Genomic DNA, 27,627 nt, shown 5'->3' with positions numbered 1-27,627 from the left:
TCACAGAAGGAAAACCTGTTACCATTTCTTCTGCTATCAGCCCTGACCACACTCTATACCACGTGTCCTCCCAATGCCGTCCGCATGGGCAGCGCGGCGCTTGATGACGTTTCTAAAGAAGCGACTCCGCTCATACGGGAATGTGTGACCGGCACGCCCCTTATTAACCTCCAAAGCGCCGATAGGTGGAGTGCTAGAGACCCAACCCCCGGCAAGTCTCAGCCAACGGGTGTAGGAAGAGCGGCATCCTGGTGCGGAAGCTGCTGTAGTCGGGTGAGGCCGACCCTCATCTAGGGAGACATGTTGAGTCTTCTCAACAGGCTGGGCTCCTTCTTCTGGAGGAGGGCTGAGGCCGAGGAAGAGAAACCGCAATTCACTGGTAGGTATAGGCACACGTATAGAAAGAATACGAGGTGTTCCTTCACACAGGTGCCCCCTGACATAACATGCAGGGAATGGAATGCTACAGGAAGTCCTCACACACTACAGACAGACAACAGGAAAAGGTATGGGTGCCATCTCGTCCCTACAAACACGTTAATTACACAGATTCTGAGGCTATTTTAACCACTTGCCCTCCTGAGCATTTCCCCCCATTCCTGACTAGGCCATTTTTTGCGTTACGCTCTGTGTTACTTTAACTGGCAATTGTGCAGTCATGCAACACTGCACCCAAATTAAATTTCTCTTCTCCCCACTAATTCAGCTTTCTTTTGGTGGTATTTGATCGCCTGTGCGGTTTTTTTATTTTTTTGCGTTAAAAAAAAGCGTCAATTTTGAAAAAAAAAACTATTTTTGACTTTTTGCTATTAAACATGTCCAGTGAAAAAATTAAAATCAAATTTCCTCATAAATTTAGGCCCAAATGTATTCTGCTCCATGTCTTTGCTAAAAATAAATCTCAATACGTGTAAATTAATTGGTTTTTGTGAAAGTTATAGTGTTTACAAATAGCGGAATATATACTGGGATTTTTACTAGTAATGGCAGCGATCAGCGAATTATAGCGGGACTGGCGGGCATTCTGACACTGGGAGGAACTGACTTGGTGTCATTGACATCCCCAGTGACACCAATACAGTGATCAGTGCTAAAAAAAAAAAAAGCACTGACACTGTACTAATGGCACTCGGCAGGAAGCGGTTAACATGAGGGGTGATCAAAGGGTTAACTGTGTGCTGTTTTATTGTGTGCTGTGTCCGTGTGCTTCACTGTAAGCACACTGCTTTGGACGGCTGTGCTGTGCACAGCCGTCCAAAGCAGTGTGCACAAGCTGACAGGGAGGAGAACTGTATTGTTTACTTGCAGTTCTCCTCCCTGTCGGTGATGCTCGTGAATCACTGGCCGCCAGCGAGTAATCACCAGCCGGGACCCAGTGATTGACGGGCGCGAATAGCAGCGAGGGTAGGGCACACATCCCCTACCCAAAAATGCAACATCACGTATATATACATGATTTTGCGCACCCGTGCCGCCCTGTAGCAGCTGCTATAGAGCAGTTGGGAAGCGGTTAATGCAGATAAGGCACTAAGTGAGTTCAATTGCCACCAATAATTAATGTGTTAAGTTTTAAAGGGATGAAGCGACCCTGGAAAAAGGTCAAAGGTTATGGGCATGGTGTGATGGTCAAAGCCTGCAGACATACCATAGGACAGCCATCTCAACCAGGGTTCCTCTAGAGTAGTGGTCTCCAAACTGCGTCTCGGGGGCCAGATGTGGCCCTTTGCTTGCTTTTATATGGGCCGTTATTCCGCCCACTGTCAGCATCAGTGGGGTATAGTTACTGACACCACTGATGGGGCACTATCCGTCCACTGACACTGATGATACATTATTCCTCCCACTGATACCAATAATGGGGCACTGTTTCTTCCATTGACACCAACACTGTTTACTCCCACTGACATCAAGACTTTTCTACTCCCGTTGGCCACAGTCCGGACCCCTGAAGTTTAAAGGACAGTAAACTGGCCCTTTGTTTACAAAGTTTGGAGAACCCTGCTTTAGAGGTTGCTATGGGATCCTGGAGCTGTGCCAACTGACCCCCCCCCCCCCCCCCATCTGATGTCACCTGCATAGTTCCAAGGGCCCACGCCACTTAGTAGAGCCAGGGACATGATGCCATTCATCTTTTTAGCTGTGTGTAAGGCCTCATACACACTAGATGTTTTTAACGGTGCTGTTGGGCATCTTGTATTTTGGGTTTTTTTTTTTTGTGCCTTTAAATGTCCCTCAATATTGGCCCATGTGTCCATGCGCACATAAGAGTTTAGAGGCAGAAAAAAACCTACTGACAGAGCAACAGCATTTTGGCAGAAAAAACACTTGACGCGTGTTAACACTAGGCGACAGAGGAAATTATTATTCTGGACACTGAAATGAATTAATTCCCTCAAGAGCTTGACAAGTCTAACGCGTTACATTCATTTACAAGCATCACGTGTTTTTTCTGCCAAAACGCTGCTGCCAGGAAGAAAGGCATCTAGGCAAGATGGCCAACGTTTTCAGTGTGCATGAGGCCTTGAAGTGATTGTACAGTCTAAAATTAATAATAAAAAAAAATAACACACAAGCTTATACTTGCCTAAACCACCTCTTCTCAGGTCCCCTGCTGGCTCTTCTGGCTTCTCCTCTTCTCAGGGTACCACCATAGGAAGCAGCTTCCTATCGTGGCACACTTATGTCCTCATACTCGAGCACCACTGTCCATTGACATAGACAGCATGGCTGGGACCTGCTCCTTCGTCACACAGGATTGACTGACAGCAGCAGGAACCAATTGTTCACGCTGATCTCAGCCAAGCCTGTGAGAGCAGGGAGAGGAGGAGAGAGCTGCTGCAAAAGGGCACAGCGGTAGATTGAGTGAGGGCTCATGTAAGTATTGAGGGGTGATACTTTAACCTAAATATTTTTTACCTTAATGTAAGGAATACAGTAAGGTAAAATATATTTAGGCTTTAGAACTACTTAAGTTGGCATTATGACCACCACTGAAAGGTGTGGGGGGGGGGGGACATTTTTACCAGTGACCTTCAATGTAAGGGGCAATTTCCCAATGACTCCAATTAATTGATTTTATCAGGGGTTCCATCAGACTTGAAAATTATTTCAAGGGTTCCCCTGGGGTAAAAAGGTTGAGAAAAGCTACTACAGCAGTTTTTGGAGGCTGGAGAGCCATAGAGTAGAGACTTAGTATGAGCTCAGGTGTGTTTAAGCAGACAGCCAATCATAGATACTGGAGGCATGCCCCACCACTAAACGTATACAAGGGGCATAAGTATGTCCAGCTGCAGGGCAGGGAATGCCACCACCATCTGTGAATGGCCGTCCTTTTTTACAGCTACCTGGTTGGATTGTTCAGATGTATTCGGATTCATGTCCAAACACGCCTGAGCTCGTCCCTGCTGTAGACAAATTTTACAAATCAATGTGTCCAGGATCCCCCAGGAGCAGATGCAGGGAACTGCCAAAGAGGAGGTAAAAGACCTCTCTGTGCAATATAATTGCATACAGCAAGCAAGTATAACATCATTTTTTTTTTTTTATTGGGTGGAACATGTTACCACTCCTGTAGCTGCTCCTTGATCTGCTGCCTGTAGTGACAGCAAGCCAAGATTCCTCTCCTCCAACTCACTGCCACAATTTTTTTTTTTTTAAATGCAGCCATGTGGGGCTCTTCATTCATTGACAGAGTTCTATGAATGGAAAAGCTACAGCTACTGTCAGCCTTTGCAGCTGATGGCTTGTAGTTTTCAATGAACTACCAGAGAGCTGGTGAGCACTCTAGGTAGTTCATCGATGGTTCCTGTCATTGTGTAACTGGCTGCTTACACTGACAGTCTGCAGGAGTCATGCATTACACTTGCGATCTACTGATGCTGTCCCTGGGTCGCAGGATTGGCACCAAGGGTTTACATAGTACTTTGGAAGAATTATCCCTCGAAGCCTTAGAGTGTAACTAAAGGCAAAAGTTTTTTTTGTTTTTGTGTTTTTTTTTTTTAGTTTTGGATAAAGTGGAGAGGGATTAGAACCCCTGTTTGTTTTATTGCTGTCTTTCACCCCCTGTTTTTGTCCTCTTTACCATTATAAAATGTGAAAGAAATACCAAATTGGGTTGACACCAGAGCAGTAATGGAGGGGGAATCTTCCAATGGGGACACTGGTTCTGGTGACACGCGGGGATTCCCTCAGTTTGGAGGGATTACCTCTCACTTCATGTTTTGGCCCTGGGACAAAAAGTGAAGATAAATCTCCCCAATAGGACATTGATGGCAAAAAAAAAAAACAACCCCAAACAGGGTCTATAACTCACCCTTTCTCTATCCTAAATGGGGGGAAAAAAGGTTTTTGCCTTTTTAGTTCTATTTTATAAATATACTCTCTGGAAATGGGCCAGTTGTGTGTTTATTGCTATTTCATAGCTTAACCCTTTCGTGTGGTGTGGACGCACATATGCAGCCTCACTGAAGTGGGCTTTCATCCATGGGGCCACGTATGAGCGTACTGGTGTTTGTGCTGGGAGAACGTTGCACTGTGCACTCCCAACATGGGGACCAAGCTGTCACTGAGAGCTCTGGGTCTCATATTAACAATCAGGAGGTGGGAGGACCAACTCTCCATCACATGATCACTGTGATAGCTTGCGACTGGCTATCGCAGTGATCAGTTACTGTATAGCCTAACCTTGTATGCTTGAATGAAGAAAAAGATACAATATACCTTTTTCTTCTTGCTAGAGAAGAGAAAGGCCCAATTTGTCCTAAAAAAACAAACAAGGTATACCTCACCTGATTACACCTGGGTACAATGATATGTACAATTTTATTAACGCATGCCAAAGTTGCAAAAGTGGTTTCAGGCATTAAAGTTTGCTTTGTCTTCCATCATGAAGGGGTAAATGTTGCCATCTCTGTGGTTCATGGAATATATGGCTCCAGATTCTGGAATGTCTTACTGACAGGCTGCACTCTGCCAAACGATGTATTGTTTATGTTGATCGAACCGTTACAATGTGTTGTATAGGGAATTATATGAGTGTATTGACAGGCTTTATGCCCTGTACTATGTGGTATGTCATTTGATCAATGTTCACATGAATATTTCTGCATTTATTTGTTAAAGCCTAATGCTGATCTCCAGAGATATGAAAAAAATACTCCCTTGCTGTGGGGATGCCCCTGCACTGCATCAGTTGCCCACTTGTTTAGGTCTAGGGGGGCACAAACCATATCTTCTTCTTCTGCAGGCTCCAAGACTGGTTCTCGCAGCCTCTTCTCCTCTGTGCTCCACTCTTCACAGGTACCTAACCGGAGCCTGCCAAGGCACAGTTCACTTGTGGAACATAGAGGAGGTCCTGCTAAGTAAAACTGCTTTTTGCAGCCCCCTAGACCCAAACGAGCATTTACCTCTTGCAGTGCGGAGATAGCCCCAGAGGGCAGTACATAATTTTTGTAGAAACATCATATCACCCTGGCTCAGTACTTCTCTCTAGCAATTGGAAGGAGTTGTGCAAGTATCAGAATTCCCTTGATGGTTGCATATCAGTCTGGTATTCCTGTACATTCACACTGCCCTAGGTAACACCCATGCATGATGCTTAGCCTTCATTATGAAAGAACCAAAATCCAGTTAATGACAGGTGCAGCCAGGAACTATGAGGCTGGGGAGAAAAGGCCTCAATGAAGCTGGACATTCTCAAGCCAGGAAATGATGCTGGCTTTAGCTGACTCGCTGGAGAGAAGCTCCCATTTTGCTGTAAATACATTGTTGCTTCAGTTACCATGAACTTATAGCCAAACTCTCTGCTGTTGTTTAAAATAAATAGCTTTGATCAGTACATGCTGGTTGCCATAGGCTGTGTACCCTCCGCCTCCCTGTGTTCTTGCTTTTTCTTTCTATTTCAAAAGTGAAACATCAGGGGTCTATTTGGACCCTTCATATTTTACCCTCTGATCAGACCCCTGATATTTAACATGTTAGAAAATAAATAATAATTTGAAAAATAGGACCTCATTCACACAGCGTATTTCACAGTAATGGCAACTATCAGCTTGTCAATGACTTGTACAGACTGACCTCCACTGTACAACTGTGACCGATAAATTTAATATTCTTGACACTGAACACACACACACTTTTACTGGGCCTGTGCTTTCAGATAATGTATGGTTGGGGGTCTTTTACAAAATCTGCAATCTGTAAGCGAAAAATAACAAAATAAGTGGACAATTGCAAAAATGAGTACCTGGTCCCCCACTCTGATCTTTGGGTTCAGCCTCTGTCACTACAGGATGGGGTAACAATATAGCATCTGGAAGCCTGGCTGAAAAACTCTCACTTAGTCCCCATGTCCTGCCTGGTTGAGAGGACACTCACTCCCAGCATTCCAGGAGCAAAAAACAATGGCTTCCCAGAGTTGTGCTTTAAAAAGGAAGTGATGTGCTTGCTTCATGGAGTGTGATGTAGTGTTTTTTCCTAAAATTGGAAGGAAAGTTCTGCTGTCACAAACTGAAAATAGACAGGCATTTTATTGTTACGTGAGCTGTGCATATGTGGCTTACATCTCTGGTACAGTGCCTGTGTGCTGGGATGACTGACTCCTGCACCCAAACAAAAGTGATATCATCCTACACTGGCCATTGAAGACGGACGTAGGTCGGCACCCAAAAGAAGATGTTGGCGAGGGACGGGGACCTTGAAGCTATGGCTCTGCTTTAATTCTTTGTAGTATTTTTTTTTTTTTTTTGTAGAACCAATAGTCTTTTTAAAGACTTGAATTCTTGTACAATCCTCTGCTTGATGTTCGGGTTGTTCAGAAGAGAGAGAAGTAGACACAACATAGGCACTGGGTGCATCTCGGTGTCTTTTGGCTCCTTACCAAAGATCCCTTTCATACCTTGTACAATGAGCTATGCAGTTATCCACAGATGTTTTATGTTCATGAGAGTGACAATGTTTGATGCTTGATATACTGTGTAAAGAGCCTCCTTATTCTTGCATTGCTAGCTCCTATTAGGCGTCATGTACACGGAGTTTATGAGCTTTTGGTGTCTTTTTGCCAAAGCCCCTAAACTCAACTAAATAAAAGCCTATGGGGGTTATTTACTAAAACTGCATGATGCAAAATCTGGTGCAGCTCAGCTTCCAGGTTTTCCAGATTCTGAGGGCAGCTGTTTTAGTAAATCTACCCCAAGTGTCCACATTTTTTGCGCAGAGTTTAGGAGCAGCAGAGTTTAGAAGCAGTTAAACGTCCCTCTCCTTAACGCAGAGGAGGCCAAAAACCACCAAAAATTGCAAAAAAAGTTTGTAAATGTGTCTAAACTTTAGCCACGTTCAGCTCTTGTGTGTTCATTTTAGTGGCATGTACTCTGACTAATTAAATGAATAAACGGCCAAGACCTAAACGTGGTACTGTGTTTACATGCATTTTGCTGCATTTATCTTTTGTCTGCTTCCAGTAGAGTTACCGTATTTGCCGGCGTATAAGACGACTTTTTAACCCATGAAAATCTTCTGAAAAGTCAGGGGTCGTCTTATACGCCGGTATACGGCGAGCCGGTGTCAGGGCGGCACTTTTTCGAGGGGCGGCGCACTGGTGGAAGGGACACTAAGTACAGGGGCGGGCAGGGGGCTGCTGTACCTTACCTGGCTCCGGTCCCACGACGATCCGGTCCAGGAAGCGCGGCTGCTCCTCCTTTCAGTTCGGCCGCTCGATGGTCGTGCGGCCGCTTGGCTACGCCTCCTCACCGGTGATTGGGCGCCAGCACTGGAAAGGCACACAGGCGACCAATCACCGGCGAGGAGGCGGAGCCGATCAGCCCCGCGAAAATTGAGTGAGGGAGCGGCCAGTAAGTGTGCAGCAGCACCATGCTGTGACACTCTTGGCACTATTCCTCTCCCCCACTGACACCAACGATGGGGCACTATTCCTCCTCCCCACTGACACCAACGATGGGGCACTATTCCTCCTCCCCACTGACGCCAACGATGGGGCACTATTCCTCCTCCCCACTGACGCCAACGATGGGGCACTATTCCTCCTCCCCACTGACGCCAACGATGGGGCACTATTCCTCCTCCCCACTGACGCCAACGATGGGGCACTATTCCTCCTCCCCACTGACGCCAACGATGGGGCACTATTCCTCCTCCCCACTGACGCCAACGATGGGGCACTATTCCTCCTCCCCACTGACGCCAACGATGGGGCACTATTCCTCCTCCCCACTGACGCCAACGATGGGGCACTATTCCTCCTCCCCACTGACGCCAACGATGGGGCACTATTCCTCCTCCCCACTGACGCCAACGATGGGGCACTATTCCTCCTCCCCACTGACGCCAACGATGGGGCACTATTCCTCCTCCCCACTGACGCCAACGATGGGGCACTATTCCTCCTCCCCACTGACGCCAACGATGGGGCACTATTCCTCCTCCCCACTGACGCCAACGATGGGGCACTATTCCTCCTCCCCACTGACGCCAACGATGGGGCACTATTCCTCCTCCCCACTGACGCCAACGATGGGGCACTATTCCTCCTCCCCACTGACGCCAACGATGGGGCACTATTCCTCCTCCCCACTGACGCCAACGATGGGGCACTATTCCTCCTCCCCACTGACGCCAACGATGGGGCACCATCATTGGTGTCAGTGGGAGGAATAGTGCCCCATCATTGGTGTCAGAGCGAGGAATAGCACCCCATCATTGGAATACCATAATGAAATAGCATACCATATTGAAATCAAATCTGATGTTTTTTCATTTTTATTTGGTGTGCGTTGGAAGAGGGGTAGTCTTATACGGCAAGTATAGCTCAAACCCTATATTTTAACAGGAAAAGAAGGGGGTCGTCTTATATGCCCAGGCGTCTTATATGCCGGCAAATACGGTAATATCTACAACACTTCCAGTGTACATATAGCAGTAGGCAAAGTAACTTTAGGTAATCTGATACAGATGTTGCTATTTGGACCCTGCTAAAGGATATTATGTTTCCAGAGCCTACTGGCAAAAGATAGGTAGAAATCAGCAAGCAGTTTAAAAAGAACTATAACTTTTCACACTGTATGGGAGTGTTGGTGTGCAAGCATATTCTGATTTAAATGCCCGCTAATATCCATTCCAAATTTTACAGCTATTGCTGATAGCAGCTTTGGTGTTTTGATTACGACTTTGTTGCTATGGCAACTCTGAAGTCGAGGTTTTCTAAGCCTGTGCTGTGGGAAAGCGTGTTAAGGATGGTAAATTTTAGATCCCAATCAAAGACCTTTAGAAGACAATGGACATTCTGTAGGTCATAGTGTAAAATAAAGCATTCGCTCTTGTCCACCTACCTTTATGAAGCCTTTTCCCTAGTGGGGTCTGCATCTGAAAAATCTTTGTTCTGTAATATTCATATAAACAACATGTACTGTATATGCGATTGTGCAGCAATGGTCCAGATTAACATTGGTAATGATGAGACCTCTCCTTGGCATAAAATAAAGTCCTTCACCACAGTATTCAAAGAAAATCCGAAAGTGCAACTGTATTTTATAACATTTCCACAGCATGAGTGAGACTTTTGTGACCATCAAAGTGAAAAACGCAGCCACCACTATTGAATCCAAGGCTTACCAGAATGTAGGGTCTTGAAGCCTAGAGGTCAGTCTGAGCTTGCGTATGACACAATCCCCATACAGAATTAATGAATGAATCACATCCGCCTTAACCACTTCCAATAGCTCATTTGGTATTTAAGGTCAATTTTCTGACTTTTCATAAGCTCATTCCTTGCTAAGTATGTGAAATTCTCTGCATGTGCTAACACTATTTTTTAGCTGCACTTTTATTGTTGGCATTGCTAGTCAAAACGATGCCATGTGTGCTTCAACCTTTCCCGTGTGGCCAGTATGCGAAGTTTAGCATTCCACTGCAGAGTTCTGGGGCACAGTTTTGGTGTATAAATAAATATTTAAGATACACAATTAAAAGTTAATCAAAAGAACTTGAATCATTTGTGGGTTTTCTTTTCAGTTTTAAAGTAATTTCCTATTATCTGTACAGATGCTGAATTTGTGAGATATGCGGAAGGAGTAGTTACACGCTTTTGCAGTGATTATGGAATGATTAATGATCAGATCTGTTTCACAATTGAGGATGTGATTGGTCGAGAACCGTTAAGCATTGGTCAGAAAGTTAGCGTTGCTTATGAGGAGGACAAAACATCTGGAGGTTGGAAAGCAATTAAGGTAAGATTTTAGCAGATACTTTCCAAACAGTACAGCTTTGCAAATTACATTTTTGGTAGACTATGGTGTCTATCTAAAAAGCAGTGGTATGGCTGTACAATGTACTTTACACTATGTGCATTGTGATCATCTAGCTTCAGGAGTGAATTGGGAGTTTGTATTAAAAAAAAAAAAGACTAGGAGGAAAGAGATGTGTGACCTATCGAATCAATCATGATCAATCCTCAATCTTTAAAGTGTTGCTAAACCCACAACAGTAAAATCAGTCTGTATAAGCTGCAAAGCATGCTTTTTATACTCACTGTGTAACCGAAAGGGTTAATTCTCTGTATTGTGTAAAAAGGATGTTTGATCCTGTCTTCTCTGATCCTCCCCTTCTTCCTCAGTCCCCAATCCATCTGCTGATAGAACAGAACCATTCATGGAACCTCAGCACACTTTGCTAACACATACATTGTAGCGCATTGCAAAACATGGTAACTTATCCATGTGCTGTGGTGCACTGCATTTAAGAAAAAAAATTTATATGCACTAAAGCAATTTATGTTCAAATAAATGAGCTTCCCTAATCCAAGACATGTTAATACAAATAAAATCACACATCCGCAGCACAAAGATGTGAACCTAGACTTGTACCTTTATTAACACCACCATGCAGCTAGATGAAGGGGCGCCATTGTAAAACCAGGGACATGCGCTTTGCAAAATGCCCACACAACAATCAATCTCAGAGCGAGGATGCGCACCTTGTACTGAAGCCTCTTTGTTAGGTACACCTGCTCAAGTGCTTGGAAAGACAAATTGCTAATCAATCACATGGCAGCAAATCGGTGCATTTAGGCATCTAGATGTGGTGAAGACGACTTGCCGAAGTTCAAACCAAGTATCAGAATGGGGAAGAAAGTAGCTTTAAAAGTTACTTTGAACATGGCACAGTTGTTGGTGTCAGATGGGCTGTTCTGAGTATTTCAAAAACTGATGATCTACTGGGATTTTCAGGCACAACCATCTCTAGGGTTTACAGATAATGGTCCAAAAAAAGAGAAAATATCCAGTGAGCAGCAGTTGTGTGGACAAAAATGCCTTGTTGATGTCAGTAGAATGGGCTGAGAATGGTTCGAGATGATAGAGAGGCAACAGTAACTCAAATAACCACTCGTTACAACCAAGGTATGCAGAATACCATCTCTGAATGCACAACACGTCAAATCTTGAAGCAACAGAAGACCACATCGGTTGCCACTCCTGTCATCCAAGAACAGGAAATGGAGGCAACAATTTGCACAGGCTCACCAAAATTGGACAATAGAAGATTGGAAGAATGTTGCTTGGTCTGATGAGTTTCGATTTCAGCTGCGACATTCAGATGGTAGGGTCAGAATTGGGCATAAACATGAAAGCATGGATCTATCCTGCCTTGTATCAACGGTTCAGGCTAGTGGTGGTGTAATGGTGTGGGTGATATTTTCTTGGCACACTTTGGGCCCCTTAGTACCAATTGAGCATCATTTACGTGCCTACTTGAGTATTGTTGCTGACCATGTCCATCCCTTTATGACTACAGTGCACCCACCTTCTGATGGCTACTTCCAACTGGACAATGCACCATGTCACAAAGTTCAAATCATCTCAAGCTGGTTTTTTGAACATGACAATGAGTTCACTGTACTCTAGTGGCCTCCACAGTCACCAAATCTCAATCCAATAGAGCACCTTTGGGATGTGGTGGAATGGGAAATTCATATAATGGATGTGCAGGCAACAATCTGCAGCAACTGCCTGATGATATCATGTCAATATGGACCAAAAGTTCTGAGGAATGGTTCCAATACCTTGTTGAATCTATGCCACAAAGCATTAAGGCAGTTCTGAAGGCAAAAGAGGGTCCAACTCGGTACTAGCAAGATGTACCTAATAAAGTGGCCGGTGAGTGTATTGGCCAGTTCAACAGATGATGATAAAAGGAAAAAAAAAAAAAAAGCTAAAAGAAAAGTAATGCAGTCATCGCATCTAAGAACTGGTAAGCTGAAGTATAATACATAATTGTTTTTCAGTGTAATACCCCTTTTAAAAGCTAGCTTTAGCAGGCAGAATTTTGTATAATAACAGTAATTGTGTACATTCCGGACCATAAGCCCCTGATACACTCTATCTGGGCAGTGGGGGAGAGAGAGCACTTCCCCTCCTGTTCCCACTGCATGACACTTGGTGACTGTGTGTACTATAACCAGATCCAAGTGCTGTTGTGTGGGCATGGGGTTTTCAGGGTGATGGAGTGGCACTTAGAGGTTCGTGGGAACGCTGGAGTAATTTACAACTTTTGGATGCTTACTGTACACATTTTCACGTTTGTTGTCATATTCATTTCGAACCAGATTTGTTTTCTGCAGCAACACGCATACTTCACTGTCTTATTACAAGGGCCTCAATTTTTCTCCCATTCACCTGCAGGGCACATCTATCTCTTTTAAACCAGTCTTGCTGTGTGTGTATACAGAGAGATGGAATTGTCTGTTAGCCGCTCAGCAATTTATACCAGGAGAGCTGCTTGCTATGTAATCTGCGTTACTCAGCTGGCCCCACTCTGTATCAGTAGCCAGGCATAGCAAGTCTCCAGAGACACACTGGGGCCCAGCTGTAATGCCACAGATTACATTCAAGGAGTGGATCTCTACGGGGCACAACTGGCATTTGGACATTCCTATTCTACCCATAAAGTAGAATCAGGAGGACCACAGTGGTGATCAGATCAAGTAAAATACCTATACTATGTTAGAGCATTTCTTGAACTGTGGTCATTGTCATTATACAACCTAGTATTGTAGTGCTGCAATCATAACATTTTGTAACAGTAAATGGGAAAAGAGAATTTACAAACGCACTTTATTTTTTTTTTTTCTTTTTACATAGAGAAGGGGTAACCTTTTTATGTCTGTTCCCCATTGTTGTCTCTTTTTTGTTCTACAACCCTAGCCCAGTTGTCGTTTTTGCTATTTGTATAAAAAAAAAAAAAAAAAATCACCCTGACTTTCATTTGCAGATATGCAGAGGAAAGATTTTCATATCTGTTTTTAACCCCCAAAGCCATGTTCACATGGGTGATGATCCCTGTATAGTGTGAATGGGATGTTTTTTCAGCATCCCTAACTTCCAGGTGTTTTGTGCAGGCAGCCCATTAACCACTTGCCTACCGGGCACTTATACCCCCTTCCTTACCAGGCCAATTTTCAGCTTTCGGCGCTGCCGCACTTTGATTGACAATTGCGCGGTCATGCAACATTGTACCCATATGAAATTTTGATCATTTTTTCCTCACAAATAGAGCTTTCATTTGGTGGTATTTACTCCCCGCTGGGTGCTTTACTTTTTGCGCTATAAATTAAAAAGTGCAAAAAATTTGAAAAAAAAAAAAAGTTTCTTTGTTTCTATTATAAAATTTTTCAAACAGGCATTTTTTCTCCTTCACTGATGTGCGTTGATGAGGCGGCACTGATAGGCGGCACTGATAGGCAGCACTAAAGGGCACTGATAGGCAGTACTAATGAGGTGTCACGGATAGGCGGCACTGATAGACAGCACTAATGAGGTGTCACGGATAGGCGGCACTAATATGCAGCACTGATAGGCGGCACTGATAGGTGACACTGATGATGGGTACTGATAGACGGCACTGACTGGCATCACTGCTGGGCACTGACTAGCGGCACTGACTGGCACAACCCCTGGGCACTGACTGGCAGCACTGCTGGGCTGCACTGGTGGGTGGGCACAGGTGGGTGGCACTGGTGGGCACAGGTGGGTGGCACTGCTGGGCACATGTAGGTGGCACATCTGGGCACAGGTAGGTGGCACTGCAGAGTGGAACAGGTGGGTGTACTGCTGGGCACAGGTGGGTGATCTGCTGGGCACAGGTGGGCGGAGCTAGTGGGCGCACTGCTGGGCACAGGTGGGCGGAACTTGCGGGTGGCACTGCTGGGCACCGATCATCAGGGCACTGATCATCAGTGCCCTGATGATCGGTGCCGATCCCCGCTCTGACAACTGCCGGTTCTCGGCAGTACTTTCCTCACGATCTGACAGCGTGAGGAAAGTGCAGCCGAGAACCGGCACTTGCATTTCCCTCTGATCAGCATGTCATTGGACACCGCTGATCAGGTGGTAAAAGGCCGCTGTGATTGGCCTTTTACCACATCACGTGATCAGCTGTGTCCGTAGGACACAGCGATCATGGAGGTCGCCGAGTGCGCGCCCCCTGGGGCGCGCAGGAGAGCGCGTTCTGGGAGGACGTCATATGACGTCCACCCAGAACTGGCCGGCCGCAGTGAAGCCGTCATTCGGCTATCTGCGGTCGGCAGGTAGTTAAATTCTATTAGGATGCAGTGGCTTCACGAACAGAGCCATTCGCCTTAACGTGACAGATGTGCAGCCCCTGGCTACGTTGAAGTCCACTTACATGTACCTGCATGCGTGTCACATTAGGATTGGTGACTGCGTCTGTGCAGCCATTTCATCCTAAAAGACTTCAGTGGGCTGGCTACAAGCAGCACCTGGAAGTTGGAGACTCTGCAAAAAACGGCCTGTTCATGCTATTGCCTAATCGCTTGGGTGAAAGAGGTCTAACACTTTGCACATTTTTGGTCTGACCACAGGCTCAGCAAAACTTGGCCAGTGAGGAGGGCTTATAAGGCTACATTCACATGGGTGCAGCAGGGCAGCTGCTGGAAAGATCACCAGATTCTTGCCTGTAGTACTAAATGCAGCCTGCACACTCTGAACCAGGCCTAACAGCTGCTGTTGGTCACACAAATGCAGCTTGCGTTTTGTCCGCTTGCAGTGCTTTTTGCACGTGCATTTTTGCCGCAGTTTTTCAGGATTGTTTTGTTTTTTTATTAAAGGGGAAATGTTTTTGTTGCTGGGCAGAATAAAAATGCAGCAAGAAACACACCACATGCGTTTCAGCAGCTTCTCTCCATGCATTTTGCATTTTAAAAAAGTTCCTGACCCTTTCCAAAAACACAGCAGCTCAAAAAAGTATAGGTGGGAACATGTCTCAGGAAGTCATGTTAAATGGACTGTAGTGCATTTCTGCAAAAAGCACTAAAAAAACATGTGGGTGTGAACAAGGTGTGTACCAGCTTTCAGATTTACAGATCAATAGCCAAAGTCACCTCTGTTCACATGTAACCACTCATCTGAGTGTTTACATGTGACTAGAGCCTCCTAATGACCCTGGGTGCAGCCAGTCAGCATCCAGGATCTGTGTTATGTTGGTTTCTTTTTTTTGTTTTGTGTTTTTGCAGAATTTTGCCTGCACACCAATGGGCCTCAGCTAATTGGTCAGGTTGTATGCGGCCGTAGCACAGAATATGGTTGCGTCCAGAGGTGGCATTTAGCTGCCTCTAAACGCTACAAACTATCTGCCGCTGGGCACCCATGTGAATGTAGCCCTATATATGTTAAGGGTGGGTTCACATTTCTCCATTGTTGGTGTAGTATGTTATAGATGTGGGGCACTTACAAAAAAAATAATAATTCTTGTTTGCTGATCCTTTGGTGGATCAAGAGTGAAGAAAACTGAAGCAAATGTGTAACTGTTTATCAGGGATGAGTTCAGTTGTGTCCAAACCCATATGAACATTTTTTTTTAATCTAGAACATTGTAACAATTGCTTGATTATTTATGCATACACTTGCGTTCGATCAGACAATAATATAAACGTTTGCACTTTAAATTGATTTGATGTTTCTGATGTACTTTCAGTATATTGGCGCTGTTGACTTGGAAAACATGCTGATATTTAAAGTAAAAAAAAAGTATATTTCCCTTTTTTAACTCTGCCTTCACATGTATCAATAATTGTCACTAAATCCTACATGGGGTAAGCTATTCAGTTGGTCAGAAAACAGCTCTGTGTGTGGGTGGGGTTTAAAAATTCTCCTTTGCAATGCTTCAGCCTGCTCCTTAGAGGCATTTCAGACAGGCTGCTCCCAAGGTTACAGCTGATTATTCACTTGGGAAAAGAGCTGCTTTTTGCCTGTGAAGAGTTTTATTGCTTCTTTTTGCTTTTTAAAAATGAGTATAGATATGTTTTATTGGTACTACAATCAGGTAGGTATACATACACGTACCCCAAAAAGTATTAATTTCTAATGGCAAGTTATATGCTACTTTTTGTTTTTTGAAGATATGCTTTTTATGTGTATTAGAATATATACAAGTATTATCTGTGTTTATGTGTGTGTCTGTCACACACAGTTTATATTCTGTATGTGGCTGTCTGCTGCTGTGCATCTGAAAAGTGTAAAAGTGTTTGCAAGATAAACCCATTTTGTTCAAATGTGTCGTGTCCAGTGGTGGTACTAAATGCTGAACATAATAGGGGGAGGATAACATTTGCCGTGACGTGTACACCCCTGTCCACTGCCTTTGCAGCTTAAGGCTGTATGGTTTTTCTTATTCTAAATTTTTATTGAGATGAGCAGGGTGGATTTGATTTAAGTCACTAGTGAAAAGGCTTGATTTTTAAATCAAAATTTTTAAAGAGCAACTGGCATCTCTGTCCCGCAGCAGTTCCTCCTTTGGCCCACTGTTGACTCACTGACAGTCCCATTCACTCGAATGAGACGGCTGGTGATGCGGCAGTGCCACAAGGTGAGGGACGTGGAAGCAGCAGGTGAGTGGATGCCCGCTTACATGCGCTACCATGATGGATCTAAAATGACAGGTGCTTTTTAAATGTAAGGAATCCGACTCATTCTTGCTTGGTAGTTAGAATCTTTAGGGCTTGGTTCACATATGTGCGGGTGGTGCCGCTGCAGATCTGTGCGAAAATCTGTGCAGCCGCACCACCCGCACAGAGGAATGGACTTCTTCCCTGCATGTCACGGAGCATGGGAGTCCATTCAAATGAATGGGCTCTCGTGCCCGCGCAAAACGCGGCCCGCACAGCTGTATATAGGTGAACCAGGGGTAATATTTGCAAACCAAATTAAGGTTTCCTTTATAGATTAATATATCTATAATATATCTATGTCAGATTAGTAAAACTGATTTTAGGTTAATCACACATAGTTGGAGGACTACTCAAATTCTTTTATTTCATGTTTTTTCTCATGGTTACTGTGAAATTGTGTGAATGCATCAATGTAGTGCATGTTATCCCAGCTTGCAGAGCTTGGATTCATTGAATGTGTTTACCAAAAATTTAAATATTGCAGAATATACAGCCTCATGCTACATAACTAAGCTCCATTTCATGCTGAATAAACTAAATTATTAATCTTTCTTAGATTTTTACTCCAAAAGTATTTTATTAAAATAAATTTGATAAAAATCCAATTTCAATTTTTAAAAAATCCGATTCTTATCCACCCTGGAGATAAGCCATGCATGCATCAAAAACGTATCTGATAAACGTAGGACCAAACTCCACAAAGGAATTAAGAGGCAATGGCTGGAATTACAGAGAGGTGAGTGAACAACATGTAAACAGCAGGATCACATTATCTAAAAATGACGTGGATCAAGAATGTGAAAAGTTTAAGGTTAGATTTACAGATTTACACCTATGCAGGTTGGGATTGATGCGTGTTTTTTTCCGGTGCATTTTTTGGGTTTTCACATACATTTTTGATGCGTTTTGCATTTTTGGAATGTATTACTGTTGCTAGGGTGAGGTGTCTGTTTTTGATGCATTTCCATTGAAGTCTATAAAACCCAAATCTTAATCTGCTGTGGACAAACGTTTCTGACCCTTTCCAAAAAATTAATCAGTTGAAAACTCACAGATGTAAATGTGACCCATAGGAAATCATGTTTAATGCACTGTAGGGCATTTCTGCAAAACTGAAAATGCAAAATGCATAGGTGTGAAATTAGCCCCCAATCCAGTAAGTGTACAGCAGCCCATAGTTGCAGCTTACTAAATTAACTAACAGAAAACACTTTGGTATCTTTCATCACACAGGGAACACTCTTGAACAGCTGATTTTGCTTTGACTTGCGGACAGAATAATCAATGCAAACAGACACATGTGATCAGTCCATTAATGAATGATTAAAGTGAGCTTTTAGATACTATTCACCATGAAGGATTAAGCCCTGGTTCACACTGGCGCAATTTGTCATGCGTTTTGACAGTTCCAAATCGCATGAAAAGTCGCACCCAATTGCCAGCAATGGAACCAGTCATATTGGCGAGACTCATGTTGCAGCGATTATAAAAATAGTTCCTGCACTACTTTTTGCCGATTTTCATTGTGACTTGCATAGACTTCTGTTTATATGAACATGCAAGCCACAATGAAATTTGCAGTGCAAATCGCACTGATCTGTGGATTTGAAATTGCGCTGAAGTAGAGCAATTTCAAAGCCGCACCAGTGTGAAGCAGGGTTTCATTCCAAATACTGCTTTCACTGTTGCAAATAGACTAGTGAACAAGTCAAGCCATACTGGTGCAGTTGCTGATAGCAACCTGTCATGCGTCTTTCACAGAAAATTACACCTGAAATCATGTTGCTATTCAAATTGGCTCCATGTTTTCTTCTGATTTAATAAATCTATTTCTTTTTTTGTTGTTGGCAACCAGTCCCTGTGTGTGTGTGTTTTATTTTATTTTCAACTTTTATCTTTTGCACGCAGCCAGATCCCACTTTTCCTTTTTTTTTTTTTTTGCACACATGTCAAAGTGCACATTTCAAGGCCTGAAGAATAGGTTAAGACACCCATCAGTTTGTCAAACTGATATTTTCAGTTAATGTCTTGAAATGTCTTTAAACCCAAAAGCAATCATTTTTATTATAGTGCGTCTTACAAATTCTTAGATGTGGCAGCTGCATTTTTTTTTTTTTTTTTTATGCCTTCTTGCCTTTATTTTCACCTGGTGATCTAGCCAGTAAATCTCTTTATCAACAGAACAAGCTGTTCCTGCACATGTAGCAGTTAAAGGATTGAGACAAACCATTTACCACTGACGGGTGCTTACAATGAAAAGCTTCAATTCCCAAAAGGGAAAAAATCACTGATGCTATAACTGCTTAAAAAGTGTGAGCAAGAGTTTGGCTTCAATTTTTTAGTGAATCTAAATCTGCTAGTGCATCGAACACTCCCTCCATCCCCCAGATTACCATGCTGCTGTCCAAAGATGTCTCTGTTACACCTTCATCCTAAGGCAGAAAAAGTGGTACCAGGTGAAAACTGAGGAATAAAGCCTAAAAAAAAAACAAAAAAACAACTAATGCAGCCACTACATCTAAGGCTTGGTCTGTAGCACTGGATCCTGCTTTAGGGGTTCACCTTGCCATGTAGTGCATGTGTAGCAGCAAGATGCTGTACTGTCCAAGGTCATGGTCCATTTCCAAAGTTCCCAGTTGCTCACTTTAACAGGCGAAACCTGGACCCTTAGTGGGCCCAAAATTGTGGACAAGGTACAAAAGAGATTTCCTGCAAATTGGCAGCTGTTCCTGTTCTTAGTAATAATTACTGCAGTACGTAGCACACTTTGTGGATTTAACCTCCTTGGCGGTATTCCCGAGTGTAGCTCGGGGTAACATTTCAGTACCAAAAGCGGTAACCCCGAGCTACACTCGGGAATACCATGCGGCACTGCTCCGGGATGTGTTCTTCACTTACTTTACCCTGCGCTCTCACGATGTGTCCCCTGCAGCGTCCCCGGCCATCTCCTCCGGCCGATGCCGGCATCCGGCTTCTGTGTCCTGTCCCTGTGACGTCGGGACGTACGGGCGCCGCCGCCGCCGGCGGCGGGAAATTTAAAATTTTAAAAAATGTCTTTTTTTTTTTTTCATTTTACACAGTAAAACATTGCTGTTTCAACCTATTTCACATACATTTTGTCCCGAGTGCTTTGTCCTGCGCCCTGCCTGCATTTTGTCTGTTCTTTCTGCCTGGAAACTGAGAAATGTCCATGGTGTCCAAAAAGTGTCCCTTTAGGTCAAAAGCGGTTTAGATCAGCTAGAGAACAGCGATAGTAAATCAGAACCATTTGCAGAATTGAGTGATAATGATTCGTGGGGGAAATTCGTCATCAGAAACTGAAAACGATTTTGCGACTGAGCTCAGCAATGTGCGAACTTGGCGCTCTATTTCACATTTCAGTGTTTTTGGTTTGATTATATTATTGAATTAAATTTTTTATTTTTATATTATTTTTATGATTATTTATTAAATTATAATTTATGATTTTGTGTTTCAAATTTTATCATACCCGGGATGTTTACTAGACTCTTGTTCGGACAGATTTCAGTGAGTTTTTCCTAAAAATTACAGCCTACAATAAAAAAAATACATATTTCCATGCAAAAAAATGGTACCGCTTTCAGCACCAAAAATCGGAAATAATCATACCGCCAGGGAGGTTAAACAAAGTAACCCCTGCTATTTTGTCTCCAACGTTCTCGGCACAAGCATAAAACTGGGGGCTTTTCTGCATCTAAATTTGGTCCCAGGAGGATGAGGTAACTGCGTCACACCTCCCAAATGACAGCTATGCTTTCTGATGAGGACTCGTGTTTTCTGCACTCCTGCTGCCATCTTCTACAGAGATACAGCCATGGAAACATGGTCAGCGCTTGGGTTATAACAGCTCCTATGTCCAGAAGTGCAAACCCCTTCCATTCTGGCCTCCATTCCATGAGTACTCCACAGATCACCCTCAATTAGCAGTGGCGGATCACAAACACAAGGGAGCTGGGACATAAGGACCAAATAGCACAGAAGGCCTACAGGTGACTCAGACCACCGCTTGGAGTGATAGCTGTTACCTTGTCCCAGAGTAATGCACTTTGCTAAGTTACAGAGTGGGAAACTACCAAGCTATAAAAACCATTAACATGGCAGCCCAGGGTATCGTCCTATAAAGTTTAAACAAAATCAAAACTATTATGTAAAAAAGGAAGGCATGAACTTCCATATGTTGTGAGTCTTCTACAGGCAGAATAATACTAAAACTGCATTCCTTCTATGGGACCCACGCTGATCCCAAAAAATTATAGATGGTCCAGGAAGTATTGTGAACATGCACACCTCTAACCAGAAAGAAATACAGCCTATGGTGCTGTCTAATAACTCATGGGTTAATGTAAGGGTGGGGCTGGCATGACACTAAGACAAATTCCATGCAAAAGTCTGATAAACCAGTGCCAGGCAGAATTAAGATAGGGCTGCTCCTCATAATCCAGGTCCTGAGTTACCTAGTGCACATATAAATATATGAACAGAAGAGGGCACACCCATCTAAATGTAGGCTGTTTATTTAAAATGAGAAATGGATAAAAAAATAATATACTCACTGCATCTGATAAAAGTAAAACCTGCCACTGTGATGATAATGTTCCCAGTATGGCTCCAAGGTGCAGAGCTTGATCTTCGCACTACAGAACCAGCAGCTTGCATGCCGAACTCTGCATCTTGGAGCCATACTGGGAACATTATCATCACAGTGACATGTTTTACTTTTACCGGATGCATTGATTGCATTATTTTTATCTATTTCTCATTTTAAATAAGCCTACATTTAGATGGGTGCGCCCCCTTCTGATTATATACATGTCTAATAACAATGGCCAATGGATAGAATCTTTGCATTAAAACAAGTATAAACACAAAGGGGTAAAGAGACCCTAAATTGGATTGATCATGTATAATACATCTTGCCTGCAATGCTGACAAGCCATAAGGAGACAATAAAGGATCAACTGTAGGGAAGAGGCTACTCAACATCCAGTTAGAAAACCTGCCATGCCATTTTACAAGTGCTGCACCTAACAAAAAACAACCCAACATTGTCACTGAAGTCCTTTCAAATATGGAGCTGAGATTGTGCCAATTTGAAACCATTATAATAAAATATAATTCTCACTGCAGTGGTACTGGGTCCTGGCTCGGACTGCTCACTTTAATCCGACTGGCGGAGATAGGTGTTTCCGGAACTGTGGTTTACGTGGGGACGTATTACACATTTGGTGGTCGTGCCCGTGATTGATAGGCTTCTGGTCTAGGTTTTTTTGTTTGCTACGAACGCTATTTCAGATTACGGTCTGTAGGGATGCAAGGGTGGCCCTCCTGCACTGCCCAATTTTGGGTCTGTCTAGGTCTCAGCAGAAATTGGCATCCTACCTATTTATTTCGGCTACACGTGCTATAGCTCAAGCTTGCAGAACCCCTTCGGTTTTCTTCCAGGGGGTGAAAACTCGGATGAATGCTATGTTGATCAATGAACAGATGTCTAGCATTCTTCATGATTCTCATCCGAGAGTCCTTTAAGGTTTCGGAACCTTGGATACGTTATTCCTTGCCATCCTTGCCTCCTACCAGGTATGGCCTCTTTTAGTCGCTGCCTGTGCCAGCCCTGGATCCGTGACTCTTCTAGTTTTCCTTTCCATGTTTTCTTTCTGATTCTTCTTCTTCTTTTTTTTTTCTTTTTTTTTTTTCTTTTTTTTCCTCTTTTTTTTCTTTTTTCCTCTTTTTCTGGTAATATGATGGTTTGCTGCTGCTATTATTTGGTTCGGTGTTTTGCTGTCCCTCCTTGATGTTATTGGACATTCTGCTATGTGACTAATACAAGTCAGCAGGATGTATCTAATTATGTGTTATTGTTCTGCTCTGCCCCTGCGTGGGTGTATCTTGAGCTTGTTGTATTCTTAAAACAAAACTTTTCTTAATAAAAATATTGAAACAGAAAATATAATTCTCAATACAACAAACTGTCCTGGAAGAACCTGGTCCGCAGACCTTCTTGGACTGTTGATCACCCCTGGCCTCTTCCAACATGCTAAGCCTGCTGTCTCAGGGCTCTTTGTTTGATCCTGCTTCTCAGTATCTGGCTTTAACAGCATGGCTGTTGAAGTCCAGGTCGTAAAAGGAGGGGCCTTTTGAGTCTGTCATTCCAACCTTGCTAAACGCAAGAAAAGACATGATCAGGAAGATCTGCTGTCGTATGTGGTAATCCTTGCTGGTCTGGTGTGAGCACAGGCACTTCATTCCCAGAGATTACTCTGTGCCTTAAATTTTAACCTTCCTACATTCAGGTATTGACCTTAAGCACTCTGAAAGAACCGGTTTCGGCCTTGTCCACTCTTTATCGAAAAACCTTTGGCCTCACTCTCTCGTCACAATTTTTTTCAAAATGATTTAAGGTGTATCTTGCATGTAAACCCCCCCCCCCCCCCCCCCTCCTTGTAGTACCCTACTCTGTTTCCTTGGGATCTTAACTTTGGTTCTCTCAGCCCTGCAGAATCCACCGTTTAAACCCATACATAATATCTTCTTAGAAGACCTCTCCTGCAAAATAACCTTTTTGTTCACTATCACATCTGTCAGACGTGTCTGAGTTGGCGACTCTCTTATAAGGAGCTGTTCCTCATTCATTCATTACGCCCAATACCATTCTTTCTTTCTAAAGGCGGTATCAGTCTTCCACCTCAATGAAGATGACGACTGTTTCATATTTTGACAATGTTAAACTGCATCTATGACATCAGCATGGCTTTGTAGTAGAAGAGTCCCAGTGCTTAAATTGGCCTGCCTGCAGTCCAGACCTTTCATCAATTAAATATACGACAAAGAAGACCTAGGACTGTTGAGCTGTTAGAATCCTGTATCCGGCAAGAATACAGCAACTTTCCTGCACCTGGTCTCCTAAGATCTCACAGGTTTGCAGAGTATTGTTAAAAGTTGAGGGGTTGCTACATCATGGTAAAATGCGCTTGTCCCAATTTTTTTGAGATGCATTGCTGCCATCAATTTCAAAATTACCTTATTTTTATCTTAAAATAGCACATTTTCTGTTTAAACGTTTGATCTGTTTTCTTTTTTGAATAAAATATGGGTTTATGATATTTGCAAATCCTTGCATTCTGTTTTTATGTAGATTTTGCACAGCCTGCTAACTTTTTTGGAATTGAGGTTGTACTATCCTTGGGCCCTGTACCAAAGCACACACAGGAAATTGCTCTCCATTGCCTGGACATATTCAGAACTGTAAGAGTCTACCTCCTACTACCCAAGTAGATTAATTTCCCAGTTTGTCCTTACTTCAGGACCTCACAAGGGACATCCTGCATCCCAAGCCCACCATTGCTCAATGGATGACACCTGAGCAACAACTTATACTCCTCAAGGACAAATGTCCTCCTGAACTTTTCTGTGCCCACTCCATCAGGTCAGTGGAAGGATTGTGAGTATTCAGGCACTAGACTTAGCTTTGGAAGGGTGCCACCTGGTCCTCCATTCATACCTTTTTTTTAAAGTTCTGTCAAGTGGAGTTTCAGTCCTTTGCAACCTTTCAGCTGCAAGGTTCTTGCAGCGGCACTCTGAAGTCAGGTCCGTTGACCATTATTGTTGGACAGAGTTCTGTTTTTGACTATTTGTTGCCCACCCTTCTCATTTGTTGCTTGGGGACACCAATGTTGTACAGTTAAGATAAAAGGAATTTTGACTTTCCTGTAAATTCCATACCTTGGAGTACCGTACAGGAAACAGTCCACCCTACCTTTTATTTCTTGGGTACTCTGCGAGTCCCCAGTATTGTATCAAGCAAAACAGAGTGTTATAGGCACCTAGGGGTTTGTCCTCAAAAGCTTTGCCATTATCTAATCACCTTCAAGGTATAAATCTATAACATATCTATGAATACTCAACCTGTGTACTGTACTGTACACAGGGCAGAAGTCCTTTTACCTACGTGGTACGGACCTGACGGGGGTTTACACACAATGCCCCCCGATTGCTTCCACACTCCCCCTATACTGGCGCCCCCCGTCATGTGTTTTGTGCTCCACTTGCCCATCTGCGGGGATGTCATAGTAGGTACCAGCGGGTGGAGAGGAGGAAGGAGAGCATTAACACGTCTGCTGTCTTCCCCTTATTCCTGTGACCCAGAAAGCGACTTGAGACGTCCCATCTGGATTACCCCTGTCACTTTTTTTACGGTTAGCACAGCCGAGAAGCAATGTATTGCAATACATTGAGTGGAGCCCAGAGGAGACATGCATGGTCTCATTAAAGAGAACCTGTCAAGAAAAATAATCACATAGGGGACTTTGTGATGGAGAAGAAAAGTGTGGGGTGTGTTTTTTTTTTTGGGTTTTTTATTTGCAAAAAATGTTACACCTAAGCACATAACATTAATCCCCAACCCCTCCCCCCAATGAAAAAAAATCGAGGCCCCACATATATGCACATACGAACGTAAACGCATGTGTCGGGGGCACCTATGCTTGAAAACATTGATTGCGATACACGTTACATATTGCCATTCGCACCGGAGTAAGCACAATAATTTTAGCACCAGACCTCCTCTGTAACACTAAACTGATGACCTATAGGGGAATTTTGAAGCATTGCCTATAGAAAATATAGGGTACTGAAGTTTGTCGCCAATTTCACGGAGGCACACAAATTTAAGGTTTGACATTTTGGGTACCTATTTAGTCGGTGCAACCTCGTCTTTTATATTTTACAAAAAATGTGGGTCATTTATTGTGTTTGCTCTAAAATTCACTTTTTTTTTTTTTTGCATTTTTTTAGCCCTTTTCTATAATAATGTGTGACATAAAATTGCCACTATTTTATTCTCAAGGTTGTCTGCTTTCAGAAAATATATGTTTGAGGGTTTGTGTAATTTTCAGGCCCAAAATACTTTTTTAAACGTGTGCAAAAAAAATGGCTCTGGCAACAAAAGGGTTAAGCAGTCAATCCCAGTGTGTCTGATAGATACTCACCCCCAGAGGGGAGAAAAGTTTCTTCCCATTCGGTGGTATGGTTTTTCAGTCCAGGATGGCCAGAGTGAATGACAGTTTGGTCCTGGATGGCGCCTGCAGTGGTGATTTTGCACTTTGTTCTCCTCCTTGCTTGTGGCATCAAACTGCATGAACTTGGCGATGCTGCGCAGCTGCACGCATGCACTGCACATACAGCTCCTTGTCTAATGTGAGGTTTCTGCACGTACCTTTTTCCTCTTTGCATTCACGGCTCTGACTAAGCAACCTCTTCTGGTCATGGATCGTAATGGCACATTGATAGCTGCCCAGGTCCAGGACCAAGCACATCCCCACCAGCCACCACCGTGGACATTTAATTCATACACCTGTTAGACCTTAAGCTGAAAGATAAGAGGTTGGATGGGCTGAATGGCTCATGACAAGCTTTTAGTTCTGTTGGGATTTGTAGTAGTTCGGTTATGGCCTCTGGTACCCTCTCTTTTGACAGTTGCTTCCATTCTGACTCTCTGCTTTCTTATACTCATTCAGATGTCTCTTTGACCATGTCTGCCTCATCCTTCTGTTTAGCGAGTAATTTTCTGCCACAGTGTCAAAGTTTATTGGCAGAATTTTTGGTCTTGAGACCTCACAGACCACAAGGATCATGGCTGTACCCCTTTTACCTCCCCTTGACTTCTGTCTCTTCACTTGAGCCAAATGCGGTATCTAAAAAGGAGGCAACTTCTGAGGAAGCATTTAGTAAGGATGATACACCTACTATAGACAGCTCTCCAACCCGAGGAGAATATAGGTATGCTGATTAAGTCAGAAACAATTCTAAGTACACCAAGGGGTTGTCACCTTCAACGTGGACTTTCATACCAGGTGCGCCGGTAAATGGAAATCTTGGCGGCACTGGCGTACCGCAATCAATAGTGCGCCACATTCATAGATCACTCACGTCAATCTCAGATTCGCCCCTGTCTTCACTGTCGGTGTCTGAAGACAAATTTCCACATGAGTCGCTATTGCTCAATTTAAGTAGCTCCTCACTGTTACTGTTTCCTAGCTAATCATAAACCGCTTTGGCGCTAGCGAGATGCTTTTTGGAAGCCATGAGTGCAAAACCGTTTAGTCACAGAAACTGAAAAACTGCACTATGGATATATCTGAGGTAATGTTACAATGTATGCACTAGAGTAACACTTTATTTTGACACAGGTCTATTTTTAAAACTCCCGCCTCCCATACACTTTTAGTATTGGAGCAGCCGGAGTCTGCTTGCCCTAAGGTATCTAGTATGGGGTTCCTAACATTCCCTATACCAGCTAAGACTTTTCCGACTCCTTTTGAGTTTGTCCTATATGAAAACTGTTCTCACCAGAAAATGTTTCACCCTATCCCATTGAGGAAAGGTTCCTTCAGAAGTGAGCAATTGCTGTGGTAGATCTGGCCATTTTCTACCTTAACCTCCCTAGCGGTTTTCTCGAGTCTGGCTCGGGGTTAAATGTAGCTGTCAAAAGCGGTAACCCCGAGCCAGACTCTGGATCACCGCAAAATACATACCTGATCTTGTGATCCGTGTCCCGGGTTCTGCAGCCGCCTTGAGCCATCCCCTCCGACCATCCCCTGTCTCCTTCCCGGCTATCTCACACTGATCTGTGTGATCAG

General features: G+C 43.5%; 1 protein-coding gene across 1 annotated transcript in view; it reads left to right on the top strand.

Annotated features, from left to right (window-relative positions):
• The first annotated feature begins 221 nt into the window (after positions 1-221).
• MOV10L1 (Mov10 like RNA helicase 1) overlaps positions 222-27,627 on the top strand; it is a 161,328-nt gene continuing 133,922 nt past the window's right edge. Inside the window, exons 1-2 of the mRNA XM_089686613.1 lie at positions 222-379; positions 10,054-10,238. Of these exons, the coding sequence (XP_089542739.1) occupies positions 301-379; positions 10,054-10,238 (264 nt within the window). The 5' untranslated portion in view covers positions 222-300. The remainder of the gene's footprint in view (positions 380-10,053; positions 10,239-27,627) is intronic.

Source organism: Staurois parvus, unplaced genomic scaffold (assembly GCF_062004578.1).
Source record: "Staurois parvus isolate SC_StPar_1 unplaced genomic scaffold, SC_StPar_1.0 ptg000019l, whole genome shotgun sequence".
In the NCBI taxonomy this organism is placed as follows: Eukaryota; Metazoa; Chordata; class Amphibia; order Anura; family Ranidae; genus Staurois; species Staurois parvus.
This window is presented reverse-complemented; position numbering and strand designations above follow the sequence as displayed.